This window comes from Amphiprion ocellaris, chromosome 18, assembly GCF_022539595.1.
Source record: "Amphiprion ocellaris isolate individual 3 ecotype Okinawa chromosome 18, ASM2253959v1, whole genome shotgun sequence".
In the NCBI taxonomy this organism is placed as follows: domain Eukaryota; kingdom Metazoa; phylum Chordata; class Actinopteri; family Pomacentridae; genus Amphiprion; species Amphiprion ocellaris.
Window position 1 is genome coordinate 15,451,372 of NC_072783.1, and position 17,473 is coordinate 15,468,844.

The 17,473-nt window shown below is 39.9% G+C and overlaps 1 protein-coding gene across 2 annotated transcripts; it reads left to right on the forward strand.

Moving 5' to 3' along the window:
• Positions 1-2,877: 2,877 nt before the first annotated feature.
• Positions 2,878-12,344, forward strand: foxk2a (forkhead box K2a). 2 transcript variants are annotated; one of them, XM_055004455.1, is made up of 9 exons: positions 2,878-3,368; positions 4,620-4,814; positions 4,930-5,071; positions 5,535-5,681; positions 7,967-8,160; positions 8,282-8,484; positions 8,971-9,228; positions 9,385-9,552; positions 10,814-12,344. In XM_055004455.1, exons 1-9 carry the CDS (start codon positions 3,073-3,075, stop codon positions 11,029-11,031), a joined length of 1,821 nt encoding a protein of 606 aa, XP_054860430.1. In that variant the 5' UTR covers positions 2,878-3,072; the 3' UTR covers positions 11,032-12,344. The 2 variants fall into 2 exon arrangements, with proteins under 2 accessions (XP_054860430.1, XP_023140035.1); XM_023284267.3 differs by having other exon boundaries at positions 2,879-3,368; positions 9,355-9,552.
• Positions 12,345-17,473: the final 5,129 nt, after the last annotated feature.

The following is a 17,473-nucleotide window of genomic DNA, read 5'->3' on the forward strand; positions in this document are numbered from 1 at the left end:
GCAAGGCAACAGTGCTAACCACCAAACCCTTATTCATGTGTATTAACCAAAAATATTCATATTTCGTATGAGCTCCTCTGGCCCTGATAACAGCTTGCATTCTTACTGCCATTTTTTTTATGCACTTTTCGACAGTCTCTTTTGTTTTTTGAGTTCTAAATAGTTTCAAGCTGTTCCCAGAGACTTGCTTTGGATAAAACTTTTGGACATTCTATTTTTAAATTCAATAAACACCAGATCTGTTCAATAGGATTCAAGTATGGACTTTGACTTGGCCAGTCCATCAGTTCCAGTAGTCCATATTCCATTTTCTTGGTCCAGTAATCTCTGCACAACTTTAACGTATGCTTGGGGTCATTGTCTTCTTGGTATATGAACCTACAACCAATCGGGTTCAAACCAAAAGAGATTTCATGATGCACTAAGATGTGTAGACTTCTTGTTCATGATACCATCCATTTGAACTAATTTGCCCATGCCATTTCCACAAATGGAACCACATACCATAATGGAATCTCGACCATGTTTCGCTGTGGGTGCAATGCATCTAGCATCAAAACTATCTCCAGTTTTTCTGAGGACATAAACATGATGATGCTGACCAAAAAATTCAACCTCGGACTCGCCCTTCCAGAGTACCTTCTTCCAGTCATCTACAGTCCAGTGTTTGTGCTCTCTGGCAAATTTTAGCCATTTTTGGATGTTTGTAGGCCTCAATAATGGCTTTTTAGCAGCTATTCTTTCCTTTAAACCTTGTTCCTTCAGTTGTCTGCTTATGGTCATTCTGGAGACTTTCTCAGATTCTGGTCTAGAAGCATTAATCTCTGCCTGAAGATCAGCAGTGGTCTTCCTTCTGTCTCTAGTACTTCAAATCTTGGCATACCTGACATCTGCTTCAGTTAGCTTTCATTTTTGGACTCTTCCTTGGCGCATTTTGGAAGTACCAGTCTCTGCAGTCAAGTCCAAGGCATACTTGACCATATTGCAAGAACACTTTATGTCTTGCCTTATTTGTGTCAAAGACCATCCAACATCATGAAGTGCTTTAATTCAGACTCTGTCTTTCTCAGTGAGTTCCCTACATGTGACCATTTTGAACAAGAGTGGAGAAATTCAATCTGAATTCATGTTTTTATACCCAAATTTGAGCCAGCATAGTGGAATTTGTAAGACAGTAAATTGAAAAATTCATGGATAAAAACAATAATTATATTTTAGCATTAAAGATATTATTTTTGATTAAAGGGCTTGCACATACACTAGGATTAACCATTACAGAAACATTAAAACATATTTTGGTAATCAGCAATACTTTTTATTTAGGGTGGCAAATGCCTTACTAGTAGTAATAATTAATAATTTATTAGACTGGTAGTCTAATAAATTTATTAAGCACTGTAAGTCTGTTTATTATTAATACCAATTTATATAGACAAGAATACATGAAGGCCACACAGATGTCTTTGTTTCTATTTAAATGTAATGCATTATATGTAAAGCTGTTTAATGTGATATATGAGATAAGATAAGATGAGATAAGATAAACTCTGGATGTGTAATGAATCTTTACTCATTCTAAGCAGGTTTTCAGGGTAATCAACAGGACATGGATAACTGCTCAGAAATAATACTAGGCAATGATGAAGTATGGCCACCTTTGAATCTAAGCCTGGACTGTTGAGCAGCCAGATGAATTTGAAGACTTAAGCCTACCAGCTGACTCACATATTGTCAGAATTTCTGCTATGTAACTTGTAGGTAGACCCCAATGTGCTTTAAAGGAGACCAGTAAAATTCTTAAATTTATTCTCAAACAGCCAAATAAAGAGAAGCCCTGACTGGGGTGATGTGATGTTGTCTGCTAAAACTAGTGTTTGAAACACAAAAATGCTAAAAAGTGAACTATAAGTTTTCTTACTGTCAATTCCAGAATAAACTTTTGGATCTTCTTTGTGGCCCAAAGGTCACTGCTGTAAATCCATGTCTACATTATAATAAAGGCATAGACGTATACATTGCACATAGCTACTATTATTTACTAGTATAATAATTATTCTAAGTAGAGAAAAACAGCACACCACTGCTGAAAGAAAATTTAACAACAAAAATGTCCTGTGTGGCCTTGTGATAAAGTCAGATAACATGGAAGCTTTTATCTGTGTTGAGGGGAATTTGCATGTCCTTTACTGAAACAAAACAACTGATAAAGTTATAGAATTGACAACATACTATAACACAATGAAAAAAGATTAGTAGTAATATTTGGATGCCTTTTATCTCAGATACACCTACTTTCAATCAATATTTTTTATATTAACAATGGAATAAATATGTGCGTGTGAAATGTGTAGTACAAATGACGACCCACAAAGAATGTTGCAGTTCTGCTGTAAAATGTTGCTTTATGGATGAATTGGGTTTTAGTTTACAGTGTCATAATGATACTGAGTACAGCTGGAGAGGAGGATAAAATAAAAATATTCATAAATAACTAAATAATCCTGCATAATAAATAAATGAGGCCATACACATGTGAAGAAATGTATTAAACAAATCGGTTTTAATTTTTAAAAATACATTTTTCAAAGGATTTATTTTTTCCATAATGCCACGTGTATTTATTTTTGCAGGAATGTTTAGTATGTTTTTTCCATATAAAATCACAGTGCCGCATTTTGCAGATGTCCGTCCATCTGCGTGTCAGCCTGCGCTGCAACCGACCTTTACTTTCTGAGGTTATTTTTATTATTGTTGTCATTGGTAAACACCGCTCATCTGCCTACCCTCTCTGCTCTCCTATTGGTCAAATGTACTGTCTGTCGCGTTGCTTCCGTCCGTTTGGCCGCTTTTGATTGGCCGTTGGTCCTCTTTTTTTTTCTCTTCTTCACGGCGGTGGGTCGGAACCGCTGTATCCCCGGTCTGGCACGTTCCTAGCTAAATTCTCCACGGTGTAAAATTGGATACCCCCCTATTTCACCAACCCAAAAAAATACCCCCTCTTCAATACCCTGCAGCCGCTTACACGTTTGCGCTTAACACAAGCATCTAAATCTCAACCAGATACTTTAGAAGATGGCGGTGGTAAGCGGGATGTCGGGGTCGGCGGTAGCCCGGCTGGAGGGCCGAGAATTTGAGTATCTGATGAAGAAAAGGTCGGTGACCATCGGCCGGAACTCTTCACAGGGGTCGGTGGACGTCAGCATGGGACACTCCAGCTTCATCTCCCGGCGGCACCTCGAAATATTCACCGCAGGAGAAGATGGCACTGGCACGGGGGAATTCTACCTCCGATGTCTTGGAAAAAATGGGGTGTTTGTTGATGGGGTGTTCCAGAGAAGAGGGGCTCCACCTCTCCAGCTGCCACGAATGTAAGACTGATATAAGTAAACTTTGTTTGATGTGGACAAATGTGCGCATTTGTGCGTTCATGTGTTGTTGTTGTTTTGTTATCCCGCAGCGGTGTTGCACGTGTTGTGTCAAGCAGCACCAAGCCTGTACGTGCCGCTGTGTGTATGGAAATAACGCCACGCCGACTCTCCCTTCCAGAAATGCTGGTTTGATGACGCCGGTGCTAATGACCAAATACAAAACTATGCTGCAGTTGATTCATAACCTTGGGTTTTTTGATTCGGTGTCGTGGTTTATTCGGCGTTCATGTAGTGTGCCAATCAGACCGCATTGAGGCATAAGACAGCCATGCTTTAGCTAAGAATTGGTGCAATACTGTTCACCGTGGAAGCTAGCTTTTCAAGTAAAAGCCATATTTGTTTTCATATACCAAATGTTTATATATGCCGAAATGTAGAGAGACCCTAAACAACTGAAACGGTCGAAGTACGTGTTCTTCAAGGTTTATAAGTGCAAAACAATAATGTGGACTAACTGTAATGCAATTTCTTCTCATAACTAGTTGTTTTTGTTATTAGCCCCTTCTGCTCTTCCACCTCACATGTTAGCAACATAAGCTAATAGTTGAAGTCATGCTTGTGAAGGTGATGGTTTCGACCTGCTGCAGCACAGACTGCAGTATATTTTACCTTTTAAAAGGGACTGGTGTTGAACTATAGTTATGCAGCACAGTTTTTATACACGGTGTAGCGTTGCAACGGTACCTCCGAAGCTAAGGTTAGTGCTGTGGTAAATTTGATCTGGCTCAATGTCATCCTCATGTTCCCCTCCGTCGCTGTGTTTACACTTTTCAGCCTGTTTGTCTTTTGTTTTTCTTCGCTAACCTCACGTCGATCAGTTCTTGTGGTTACATATAAACTTTATACATGTTTAGCCAGGGTGTGTTCATCTTATCATCCTGCTATTGTAGCAATTAATGTTCAGGTGTCAGCATTTGGTCCAAATATACACCATTAATATTAAATTAGACATGTTAGACATGTTCTGTTACATGGTGATTATATTGGACGTCCATATTTAAACACTGTAAAGCTGACTCTCAGTGGTCCTCTCTGGTCTTCAGTGGGACCTCGTTGGCCTTCTTGTTGCTGGGCAGGAACTTTTTCTGTACACTAACACTTTCATAGGAACTTCATTCACTAATTTAAATGGGAATGTGTCTACATCAAACAGAGGCTTCATGTTTTTTGTTTGTTTTTTTCTTCTCTTAGGTGTTGTTTCCGCTTCCCTAGCACAAGTATAAAGATCACGTTCACAGCCCTGTCTAGTGACAAGAAGGAGCCAAGGAACGTGCCGGAATCACCGGTAAAGCCCGTCCAGCCCCAAATTTCCCCCCTGACTATAAACATTCCTGACAACATCGCCCACCTCATGAGTCCACTGCCTTCACCTACCGGCACCATCAGGTAGGGCGGTCAAGTTGTGTGTGTAGATCTTTTAAAACGAAGCACTGCTTCCTTCCCTTCAGTGTCCCAAGTTCAGAATGTAAGCTAAAACATGTGTTTTGAATCTATTTCATAGTGCAGCAAACTCCTGTCCATCAAGTCCACGAGGCGCGGGACTCTCCAGCTACAGGACGGGCCGTGCTCTGGCCTCCGATCTCATAGGAGATAACTCCCAATCAGAAAACGACAAGGAGGCTTCAGGTGAAGACAGCCCAAAGGTGAGAGCGGGCACAGTGAGAAACAGGCTAAAAGCAGATAGAGACATACTGCTAGTGTGGCTGCTCGTTTTTTTGTTTTTTTTTTTAAATGGATTCAAAGTGGATATCTCAAACCAGAGAGTGCGTGGTGAAGGCAGCAGACTTCACTGAAGTCTCCATGGATTCAAGCACTGTGAACATCAGTGGTTGCTCATTGAAGTCTAAAAATTGCCCAAAGTTCACAAGAACATAGACTTTGGAGTACAAATCCTGGTTGAAGTGTGTGTGTGTGTGTGTGTGTGTGTGTGTGTGTGTGTGTGTGTGTGTGTGTGTGTGTGTGTGTGTGTGTGTGTGTGTGTGTGTTCGTGTGTGTTCGTGTGTGTTCGTGTGTGTTCGTGTGTGTTCATTTTTTAACTCTTGTGATGCAATTTTCTTCCCAACAGCACTTGAATATATATATTTATTTTTTTCTCATCTTCCTCAGGATGACTCCAAACCACCATATTCATATGCGCAACTAATAGTCCAAGCTATCACCATGGCCCCAGATAAACAGCTAACACTGAATGGAATATACACCCACATTACCAAGAACTATCCCTACTACAGAACAGCTGATAAAGGCTGGCAGGTCAGTGTCTAAAGCTGTTTATGTGTTGTGTGTCTGTCTTTGAACAGTAATGAGACTTAGTTTAGTTGATGTCTGTTTCTTTTTATGTTCAATCTTTTATTATCGTTGTTTGAGTGACCCTTTTAAGTCTGCAAACACCCACACTTGCCACTCCCACCAAATCCACCTAAGTGACACACTCCCAGTGGCCTTCTCTGAGAGTTGACCGGTTGGACCTCAGGGTGCTTGCAGAAGTTAGTGTCTGGTGATACCAGGTTCAGACCAGCCTTTCTGAACCTTAACCTCAAGATGATACGTAAATTGAAGTAAATAAAATGAAATGGAAATAAGTTTATTTAAAGCGGAGTATACATTCAACCTGTTCATATTCTGCTATCTTGGGAATTGGTTCAATCCAGTGCTCCATTTAGTTACTCTCCCACTTAAGACAAACTGTAAATGCAAAATGATGAGTTATGTAGTGCTGCAATAGTCAAATATCATTGTCAACCAGCACAAAACTATCAACAGCCACAGTTGTTATTAATCATCACCTTAAAGTGCAGAGTGTTTGCTAAGATGACTACTTGCTGATTTTTCCTGCTTTCATATCACTGAATTTAACACCTTTGGAATTTGGATGAATTTGAGGAGGACACTGTGGGCTCTGAGGAATTAGGACAGGTATTTTTCATTCATGTGAAGTGAGAAAAAGTCATGCCACTGCAGACTGGAGTCTGTGCTAACAGTCACAACCAGAGTGACAGGTGAAAGGGTTCAACATGGGTCTGATATGTTCTGAGTAGATGAAAATCAGAATGCTAGACATTAGAGTTTGACTCAATGTCTGCGTGTTCTAGTACTGGGGACCAAGCTGTGTCCCTAACTACCTACTACAATGAGATTTATTGTATGCTGTTTGCCAGGAATGTGAATCTAGAAAATCCAGGGACTATGCTGTACATATTTGACATAAAAGTTTGGGATACTCAGCATTTTTGGAGTCAAAATAGGGCTATGTAAGGTGGCAAAAGACCAAAGTAGTGTATTAATTCAGTCGTACACTGACATTATAGTTGGTGTTGTTCTTATCATATCAAGGTGTTCGTAATAGTCTGCCCCCTCATGTATATAAATTAAGAGGGCAAAAAAAATAGAAGTTCAGTTCAGTGCAGCACCACCTTTTACATTGAATTAACTTTTTTTTTATTTGAACATATACCTTTTCAAGAGTGTAAGCAAAATTGAACTTAAAAGGATAACTGGTAGTGGTGGGTTTAGTCCTGTGAATCAAACAGTTGATGCTACAAGTCGATTCATTCCAGAGCAGGAGTTCTTACATAGAGCATTTTTCTCAATAGTTGTTGTCTGTCAGTTATAGCATGCACACATGGTTAGCCTTTGAAATTGGGGCATGTGTGTTGTTTTTTTAAATCTTGTAAAATATGTTAACGCCCACTACACTTTTTAAACTGCCTTCCTGCAGCCAGACTTCTCTGCTCACGCTGTGCAGGTCAATCTGCCGACCACCATGTGGAGCTCTTACTGAACATGGCTGAGCACGAAGCCACTGCTCACTTTGTCCTCTGATGATTCTAATATAGGTTATTCAGACAAGATGGCTGTGCCCTTAGTGTTGACAGAAAGAGAGAAACTGGTGCTTTGTGCTACTCTAAACACTGAAATTGCAGTGCTGGCTTTATTGGGTAATTTAGCATCATTATGAATATGTTGCATTTGCCTTTTGTTTGATTTTTTTTTTTTGTAAGTCTGTGGTCATAGTCTTATGATGAGGTCATAATGACATTTGCATTATTTATTTATGGTATATTTTCTTAGCGATCATGTGCAGCATTTGACAGAATATAAGCTACATTTTGAACAATCTATTTTTTCTCTGCTGTTCTGAAAATTCACAGAACCATAACCCCAAAGCTGCGATGCATAGGGAGCTAAGTAATTCAAGTACTGTTGCACCATTTTAAACTTGGTAAAGGTTGAGTTTATGGCACTGCTGCTGTGTTGAACTGATTGTAGAGGTTGTATAGGTGTGCCTAATAAAGTGACTACAGAGTGGATCCAGACTTTTTTTTTTTCCCTTCTCACACAAGGAAAAGCAAAGTAACACTGGAAAAATGTGTGCTAGTGTCTCCGCAAAATGGATTATCTCAACATACTTTTTAATGAGATGGTGTATTAGAGAAGACCTACCACTCTTTACACCAAACCAAACAGAGCTTGTGCAACAATGTAGGAGTAGCCTACCACTATATAAAGACTGTCCTTGTCTTTATTGGTTCCATCAGAACTCAATCCGCCACAACCTGTCTCTGAACCGGTACTTCATCAAAGTGGCCCGCTCTCAAGAGGAGCCGGGCAAAGGCTCGTTTTGGAGAATCGACCCTGCCTCAGAGGGCAAGCTGATAGAGCAAGCCTTCAGGAAGCGCAGGCCTAGGGGAGTGCCCTGCTTTAGGACACCCGTAGGGCCGCTCTCATCCAGGTAAACTGTGCTTCATGCTGCATGAGTGTATTACTTAAAAAACACTTGGGTGCAACTTGTGTAGTCATGTGGTAGTTTTTGTACAGCAGTGATGAACTGTGCTTCTCTTTCACTGTCCCAGGAGTGCTCCAGCTTCTCCCAACCACACAGGGGCACTGTCTGCCCACTCTAGTGGGGTTCAGACTCCAGACAGTCTGTCCAGAGAAGGGTCCCCAGTCCCCATGGAGCCAGAGCCAACCCCACCACCAGCCCCTACCCAAACCACTACAGTCCAGCCCAAACTCGCTGTCATTCAAGAGGCCCGCTTTGCACAGAACTCCTCTGGTAAAATAGTCTTTAAGTTTTTTTTCCTGAAGTGTTAAATATATCCATTCATCCATCCATTATCTATACTCAGCTTAATCCTCATTAAAGTCATGGGGAGGGCTGGAGTCTGTCCCAGCTGACTGAGGGTGAAGGCAGGGGACACCCTGGACAGGTCACCAGTCTATCACAGTCTATCACACATAGAGACACTCACATTCACACCTACGGACAATTCAGAGTTACCAATTAACTTGAACATGTTTTTGGACTGTGGGAGGAAGCCAGAGAACAGCCTGTTAAATATATATAAATATAAATGGTAGACAGATGGATTAAATGTAAACTGCTGAACAAATGCAGTGACGCATAGTTAATTCTTTGTAGCAAGAATAAGTTGACAATATCATCGTTTTTAACTTATTTCTGATCTGACTGTGGTGTGTACAGTATTTGTAAGTTGAATGAATGACAGTTGCAGTAACCTTTCCCCCTGCCCTCTGATAGGCTCCCCCCTCAACAACCAGTCAGTATTGATCGCTGTGCAGCGCCAGATGCCTCAAACGACCATGAAGTCTGTGACCTATGCCATGGCATCACCAGCCATTGTGACGACGACAGTTAGCTCTGCCCCCGTCATGCAGACGGTGCACGTCGTCCACCAGATCCCAGCCGTCACCATGGCAACTGTTGGAGGACAGTCTGCTGCTACAGCGAGCCCAGAACCTCAGGAGAATGGAGGAGGAGAGCACCAAGAGATCAAAGGTGATGCAGTGTTCTCGTTGTTATTTGGGTTAGTTCTCCTGTGGACATGAATGTCGTCCTGTTTGGTCATCGACTATGATGTTGTTACTGCATTTAGTTTCATAGAGATTCTTTACTCGTCTTTAGTAAAAGTGGAGCCCGTCCCATCCATCACAGCCTCATCTATAGGTGGAGTCAGTCGCATCATCCAGAGCTCTCAGGCTGCTCCCCTGACAACAGTCACCATCGTTCAACAAGCTCCACTCGGTCAGCACCAGCTCCCAATAAAAGCCATCACACAGAATGGGACTCATCTGGTCCCCATCAGCACTGCTGGTGGCACAGGTGACTTACACACACGCACAGCCTTACATCCATATTTACCTAGAATATTATAATGTTGTATCTTATATACAAAACAGACAGTTTCCTACGCTTTATCAAAAGTAATTTTTAGACTCAGTTCATGACATTTCTTTATTGTCTGGAGTATTTACAGTTTGATGAATTATCTGACAGTTACCTGCCCTGATTAAACATGGTTGGATGTTGTTCATTGATGTCATTCGGGCTTTTTTTCTGAAAAGCAACCTAAAATTTTGAAACTTTTAAAAAGTAGTTTGTTATTGCTCTGCTCATATTTAAAATCTTTTGTTTGTGTGTTTGCGGCGGGGGTGGGCGGCGGCAAAGTTCAGTCAGATATCCAGGAAGCATTTGGTGCACAGTACTTCTACACAAGTAAAGGATCTGAGTGCTGTCTCATGTTGAATGTCTGTCTTTCTGGAACAGATTGAAAAGGACTCTGATCTGATCTGAGCTTTACGTTTGTGCTGTGCAAAGTACCAGCAGTTGACTGATCAGTGTGCAGATGCTCCTTTGTTCAGCCTGTCTCTACCTGCTGGCCAGCTAACACATTTTACAGAAAAGAAAACTCATTTAAATCGCCCCCGAGCTGGACAAACATTTACCTGACATGGTCAGCATGCTAATGTCAGATACACTCTTGTAAACACAATTACTCAATCATGCATAGTGGAAACTTAATACACCACAGGTTCTCCGTGTGGAGGAAATGATCTGATTACATTTTGGAGCACCTTACTGCATAAATTTTTATATTAATGAGGATTTAGTAGAAATTGGTTTCCTAGAAATGACAGCACCATGAAGCAAAGTTCAAATTGATAATAGATATGGTTGCATAGAAAGTGTTAATTTATTATCTGATAAGTGTAGTTAGTCTGAAACTGATTTTTCTGTTAATAATGACTCAAGGACAATACATATTAGAAACATAATTAGAAACAACACAGTTACAGTCATAGAAAAGAAAAAAAGTAAAGCTGCATTTCTGTATTTTCCAAGAATAAAAAAAATGGGGGCAAAGGTAGGGGACACCTGAAATCTTTGAATTGCAAGGCGACAGTGTTAACCACCAATCTACTAAGCAGCCCTACTTTGAACATTTATCTGTTTGTTTAGGAAAGTCTTATAATGATAGGAAGAGCCTAGAAAACTATTAGCACAATCAATTGTTATTATTGTGGTATGCTTCACACTCCATACTGACCGAATTTTGAATACATCCTGTCTTCCTTTTTATTAGCTGTTGCAAACCCTCTCCATCTCCTGGCAACTCATGCTTCAGCCTCAGCTTCCCTCCCCACCAAGAGGCAGAATGGAGAACTGCAAGACCAGCCCGAATCAAAAAGGGTGAAAAAGGAGGAGGAAGAGAACGGGAAAGAAGCAACTGCCAACAACAACAACGGCACCACGGACAGAGCCGGAGAGGGAGGGGTCAGTGAGCAGGTTGGCGACAAGTAGCCTCCCCTCACTAACTACTCCCAACTGCATCCTGATCCCTGCTCTCCTGTACGCATTGAGCCTCACACCATCCACTCTCACCCCTCCATCAACCTGGTGTCATCATCTTCTCCAAGGTGCCAAAAAGAGAAGGACTACAGAATGTGCACACCCCTCCCATCCTCTCTTCCATTTATTTAAGACCATGAAACATGATGCAAAAACTAAAGACCAAATTTAAAATGGAATCAAAGAATCACTGATGATTGTGAATAGCAGATGTTTGATATCAAGATGGCGAAAAGAAACACAGAAAGGAAAAGAACACAGATTTAAAAATCCAGATTTCCAGATTAAAGGAAAAAAGAAGACTTATTAGAAAAACGAGGAGTCTAAAAGCTCCCCCAAAGATAAAAAGGACTCTCATTCTGGTAGCATTACAGACAAGCACTTAACTGTGTGTCGGATAGAAAAAGCAAACTGACATCACCAGTAGTGTATTCCACGAAGGGAAGTGTGTGTACGTGTGGACATTCCCATCTTCGGCAGCTAGCTCAATGTCGACCTACCTAACCCAGTCGTGAGTAGATATGCAGTATTCCGTTGTACAAGTGTATCTTTGGATCTTTTTTGAGTGTTTCTCCGTTTCCCAAGGCACAGATACTATCTAGTAATAATTAAGATAACTAAAAGCTATAAGTGGGGTCTTTGAGAACATTAAACATCACAACATATTTTAGGATATCCCGTTTTTTCGTTGTTTTTGTATGTGGACTTTTTGTTCGGTGAAATGAATGTCGTCTCCTTTTGTTCCTTTTAAAGAAAACACTATCTATGGAGTGGATGTTCTTTTTTTTGCTCATTCATGCAAATTCTTTATCATTGTACATCTACAGATTTTTTCCAGATTTTACAAATATCCTATGAGACAAAAAGTATATTCTCATGTGTATTTGACCATACACTTCATTGAGCTTGCATGTTACGGATCTAGAAACAATGTACTTGAGCAGATTATCTGAATATGGAACTGAAGAAAATTTAGACTGAATCTACGCTGTATGATTCTGACCAGTGCTGCACTTAACCTCTGAGTTCTTTTATATTTTTGCATTTTCATTTGTTTTTTTTTCCCCTGTCGTCATTGGCTGTTTGTTATCTTTGTGTTAAAGTTGGCAGTCTCTTGGCTTGATTCTTTTTATTCTGTTCAGGCTACTAAACGGCCTATTCAGATTGTATTCTAAGTACCACAAGGAAAAACAAGTGATAGGTGTTTGTTCTGCTTCAGTGGATAAATGCTTTTTTTTATATATAAATTTATTTAAAAAACATAACCTCTTAGTTTGTATTTCTTTGCGTAAAACGCCTTCTGTGCTGGGCAAACTCAATATCTGTCTATGGTTTCTTTTGGCTGGAATGAGGAAAGCTGGTGTGACTGAGAGTTTACAAGGGATGACGCACTGTAAGGGTTTGTTAGGGACGGTTTCAGCAAGCATTCCTCATAGTTTGGTCAGGCTGTTGCAGGATGTCTGTATTCCATCGCGCCGTAAATGTTTCCTGTAACACTATCAACTTCCTAAAGGGAAAAATCCGCTTGACTCACATTTCTTGTCCTAGAGCTGACCAGAGGGGTGAACTGGGAAAGGAGGTGGGTGGGTTTGTTGGGTATGTTGACCCTAAAGCCAGGATTTTCAATGTGAGGCTTGATCACATTGATAACATATGTCACAAATCAATGTTGTTTTTGCAAACCTGTTAGTAATCCCACTGAATGATTCTGTGCAGTTGCAGTTGCACGAGCTGTGTCACATTGCCATGGAAACCTACATGTATTCATTTGGTGATGCAGAAAATGGAAAAATCTGATTTTTTGCTTTGCCCTGCCAAAAACTGATTTCCAGGTATCCTCCATTATAGGACAATGTCAGCTCTAACCACACTCTTAAAGGGCCATGTTTGTATATACAGTGCTGGGAAAAAGTATTTGCCGCCTCCTCAAATTCTTCTTTTTTTGCATTTTTTCCCCCACTTTAATGTTTAAAATCATCAAACCAATGTAAATATCTTACAAAGATAACCCAAGTAAACACAAAATGTAATTTTTAAATGATGATTTTATTTATTAAGGAACAAGAACTATTCAAAGCTACCTTGCTCTGTGTAAGAAAGTAATTGCCCCCTAAACCTAATAACTGGTTGGGCCACCCTCAGCAGCAACAACTGAAATCAAGCGTCTTCTATAACTGCCAATGAGTCTTTCACATCTCTGTGGAGATATTTTGGCCCACTCTTCTTTGCAGAATTGTTTCAACTTAGCAACACTGGAGGGTTTTTGAGCATGAACAGCCTTTTTCAGGTCATGCCACAGCATTTCAATCGGATTCAAGTCCGGACTTTGGCTCGGCCACTCCAAATCCTTCATTTCGTTTTTTAAGCCATTCAGAAGTCAACTTGCTGGTCTGCTTTGGATCGTTGTTCTGCTGCAGAACCCAAGTGCACTTCAGCTCGAGGTCATGAACTGATGGCCGAACATTTTCCTTCAGGATTTTCTGGTAGAGAGCAGAATTCATGGTTCACGGCACTGTATGAAACTTAAGAATAAGCAGCTGCATCTCACTTAGTCTGAAAATAAATTTATTAGCTTACTTTATTCATAGTTTTTTTTGTCAGTTTTTTTCATTCTATGTAGCTCTCTATTATGACAGCCTGTTCCTCTTTGCTGAGGTAGGGAGTAGGAGTGGTTCTTTTTGATCAGAAGGCACATGATGAACACCCCCTTTTAAGGGAGCCCGATGAAGAAAACCTGGTAAAAAAAAAAGTTGATAACCACTGTCATAATAGCTAATATCTCTGATTATGGTTTGGGGTTTTGTTGAGCCAGCTAAAAAGAAAACCAGGCTATGCTGAAGTTCATAGAACACCACCCAGCAAAGTGTTGAATGTAAAGGAGCCTCTACAGCAAGCAGGAGGTGATGAGGTACGATCTGCTAAGCAGTAACTACAGAAATTAAAAAGTTGAGAAAAGAGCCATGAAGTCTGTCAAACTCTGTATCAGGTAGATATAAGATGAATTTTATGCCTTTTTTTTTTTTTACCTGATTATTAAACTTTGCATGAACTCTGAAACCATTACATAATTACTGCCTTCTTTAAGGGATTTAAAAGTTGCAGGAAAACAGTATCTGCAGACTTGCTGTCATCTAAACTTGCTTGTGTTTCTTGATGTTTCACCTCTCTTCAGGAAGGCTTCTTCAGTTCTTACTGGTGGGGAGTCCCATGTTTTAAAGCTCTTGTGGCTGTTATGGTCACATGCATGATTTGAGGTGTAAATGGCTGATAAGTGGTGTCACCTCTTCTGTCTAGTGAGAGTCAAGTCAAGCTGTACTCCTTTTTATAAACAACACATTCCCTCTATTCCCTCATTGGGTGTTTTGATGATGGTGATTTAAAGTGCTGTCTTAGGCAATTCCAAAATCTCCCAGGGTTGTTCAACTGGCTTGAGATACAGTGACTGTGAAGGCCAAAGGAAATGACTCCCATCATTTTTTATACCCACAAACCTTTTGGTGAGTCCTTCTGCCCTGTGGGTGGAAGCATAAAGTTAGAGTTCTCATAAAGATGATTACCAAGCAGTAACCTCCAGGGCTAAGGGAGGAACCCAACACTTCAGTGCCAAATACTGCAATTCCTTGACAGTCCACTAGAGGTTGGCTTCAAGTACAGTAAGTCAGTCCCTAGAGACCTCCATAAATGACATGCTCTACTTTACAGCAGAAATAAACATGTTTTCTACCTGTTGTTAAAAAAAAAAAAAAAAAAAAGTTTTGGTCTCGATGTTTATTTTTCCCATTTAGGACAACTGTACAGGGGCTTAATTTTTATGCAATTTACTCATTTAAATTGTATTAAGAGTTCTACATAATTAAGGGTGTGACTGCTTTGAGTGAAAGGTGGGTGCTATTACAGGACAGTTAACACTCCAGAGGTATTTGCATGGTTCATGACTCGTTTCGGATTAGCTAGGAGTTGTCGAGCACTGCAGGGATGGAGATGGACGGAGCCACTGCACTGAGCTTCAGAACTGCTGTTCAGAAAACTTGTGGGTGAAATCGCAGAGGGTTTGTCTATCTTTACAATCAATGATCAAAACCGATTTTCAAATTCCAAGCAACGACAGAAAGTGGGTGCCAAAGGCTCTATCGGGGGAGAGCATCACTGCTTTGGTTTTCATTTCTTGTGAATGCTTACATTGTTTCACAAAATGTCCAGATTTCTAACGTACAATTTAACAATTGTAGAATTTTATGAAAAAAAATGTCTAAAAGAAGTTTTATCCACTTTGTTTACTGTTGGTTTGACAATGAACAGTTTTGAGGTGCCACCTTTAGGTTTAGGAAATTGTGACACATTTTTCACTAAATTTTTTGAGGAAATAATAGGCAGATTGGCTGATCATTGGAATAATTGTTAGTTGCAGCCATAATGCTAACAGATGCAAACACCAGCAAACTAGACAAAAATGAACAACAACCATTAAGCACAGATTCCGACTATGCAGAGGTCACGATCAATTTCTATGGCACAAAAAGCATGAAAGAGCCCATAAATCTTAACTGTAAAAGATGATGTTAAATTTTATTCACAAATTTATATGCAGGTTCACAATCATTCTGAATGTGTCAGAAACAAGTTGGCTTTTCAGTTTGTGCAGCATCTCTCCTGTGGTTGGTGACCGTGTTCGTTCGGTGTGACGCCAGTAAGTGTACAATCTGATGCAAAAAGCAACACAACCGAAACGTATTTTACAAAGAAACAACGAAAAGCTATCAATTAACATGACATATGAAAATGATGTGCTAACACAGTCTGGCTTCTATACGTTCCACTGTGGTGAATCCGCACTGAACAGACGATCTGCTTATGGCCACAGGGTTCAACAAAGCACTTCATAGTCCCTGATTGGCATTAGCTGAATTAGCAGGGATACAACAACAGAGAGAAACAACACTCACCAAAGAAGTGGTCAAGATTTTGCCAAAAAGGTGCCAAAAGCTGTGACTGTAGAGCCACACTGGTCAACCAAAAGCAAGTGGAGCAATCAGTCATCTTTCAAAACATTTCTGATTTAATCACATCTGGCTAAGCATGAAGTTCAGCCTTGAACAAAGTTCAAAATGTTCCGATTTTTACAGTTATCTAGGCTGCTGAGTAGAAAATCTCAGTTAGTTTGTGAGATTTAAGATGGAAACCGTGTGTGTTTGACTCTGAAACCTCTAAAGACACATCAAACACTCAACTTTTACAAACTCTTACCGAAATATTTCAACATTTTGAGAATCATATTTGTCTTCTTAGAGAGCTAGATGAAAGTTCAGTACCAGTCATCTGTAATGTTAACAGAAAGCAAAGGTAGCAGGGTACTATTAGCTTGTCTTTGCATGAAGTCAGTGAGTGGTAAAACAGCGAGCGTAGCTTTTGTCTCTAAGTCACAAAATCTAACTGTACCTCCGAAGCTAATTAAAGAATTCATATCTCATTTGATAAGTCACTGCCCAAAAATTGGACATAACACCAGGAAATGTAATGTTCTAATTTTTACCTCCAGCACAAGTTAAATTAACAAGCTTTAAGGTGTTCATTGGGAAGTTGCATAGGTAGCTGGTAGGCAGATTCTGTTACTGTCAGAACCTGGCGAGTTGTTTCTAGCCTTTAATTTAAGCTGAGCTAATGAGCTGCTAGTTCTAATTTTACATTCACAGTACAGACATGGGTATGGTATCAAATTTCCAGAGAGATAAGTGCATTTCCCAAAACATCCAAACTAAGTTTTCTTGTTTAGGTAGAACCAACATAATAGGGACTGATTGATCCGATAGGTTCATTCAGCCTTTTTCCAATTATTGGTATTGTTTATTTAAACTGATTTCCAACAGAATTAATGAATTTGAAAATGTGCTACTTTGGCTCTGAAGGAGATGTTTCTCTGTATCTGTCACTGTGGTCTCATGTCCTGCAGCATTCTGACTGTTCTTCTTCTCCTGAGTAATAGTCAACATTCAAAGATAAATGTTGACAAGTTCTTTTCTCATTAAACGTGTAAACCATAAAAGAATTTCAACCAAGTGTTGTGTCTGAGTTTGTGTTATTCCAAATTTTGATACCAAGATTAAATTTTTTACTATGAATGTATACTACCATTCAAAAATTTGGGGTCACACCCCGACAATTTCATGTTTTCCATGAAAATTCACACTTTTATTCATGTGCTAACATAATTGCACAAGGGTTTTCTAATCATCAATTAGTCTTTTAACACAATTTGCTAACACAATGTACCATTAGAACACAGGAGTGATAGTTGCAGAAAATGGGCCTCGATACCCCTATGTAGATATTCCATTAAAAATCAGTTCTTTCCAGCTAGAATAGTCATTTACCAAATCTAGACTGTATTTCTGATTAA

Coding starts and splice junctions, on each gene's coding strand:
- foxk2a (XM_023284267.3), top strand. CDS start 3,073: ATGGCGGTGGTAAGCGGGATGTCGGGGTCGGCGGTAGCCCGGCTGGAG. Junction 3,369..4,619: donor CCTCTCCAGCTGCCACGAAT/GTAAGACTGATA, acceptor TTCTTCTCTTAG/GTGTTGTTTCCGCTTCCCTA. Junction 9,229..9,354: donor AGAGCACCAAGAGATCAAAG/GTGATGCAGTGT, acceptor ACTCGTCTTTAG/TAAAAGTGGAGCCCGTCCCA.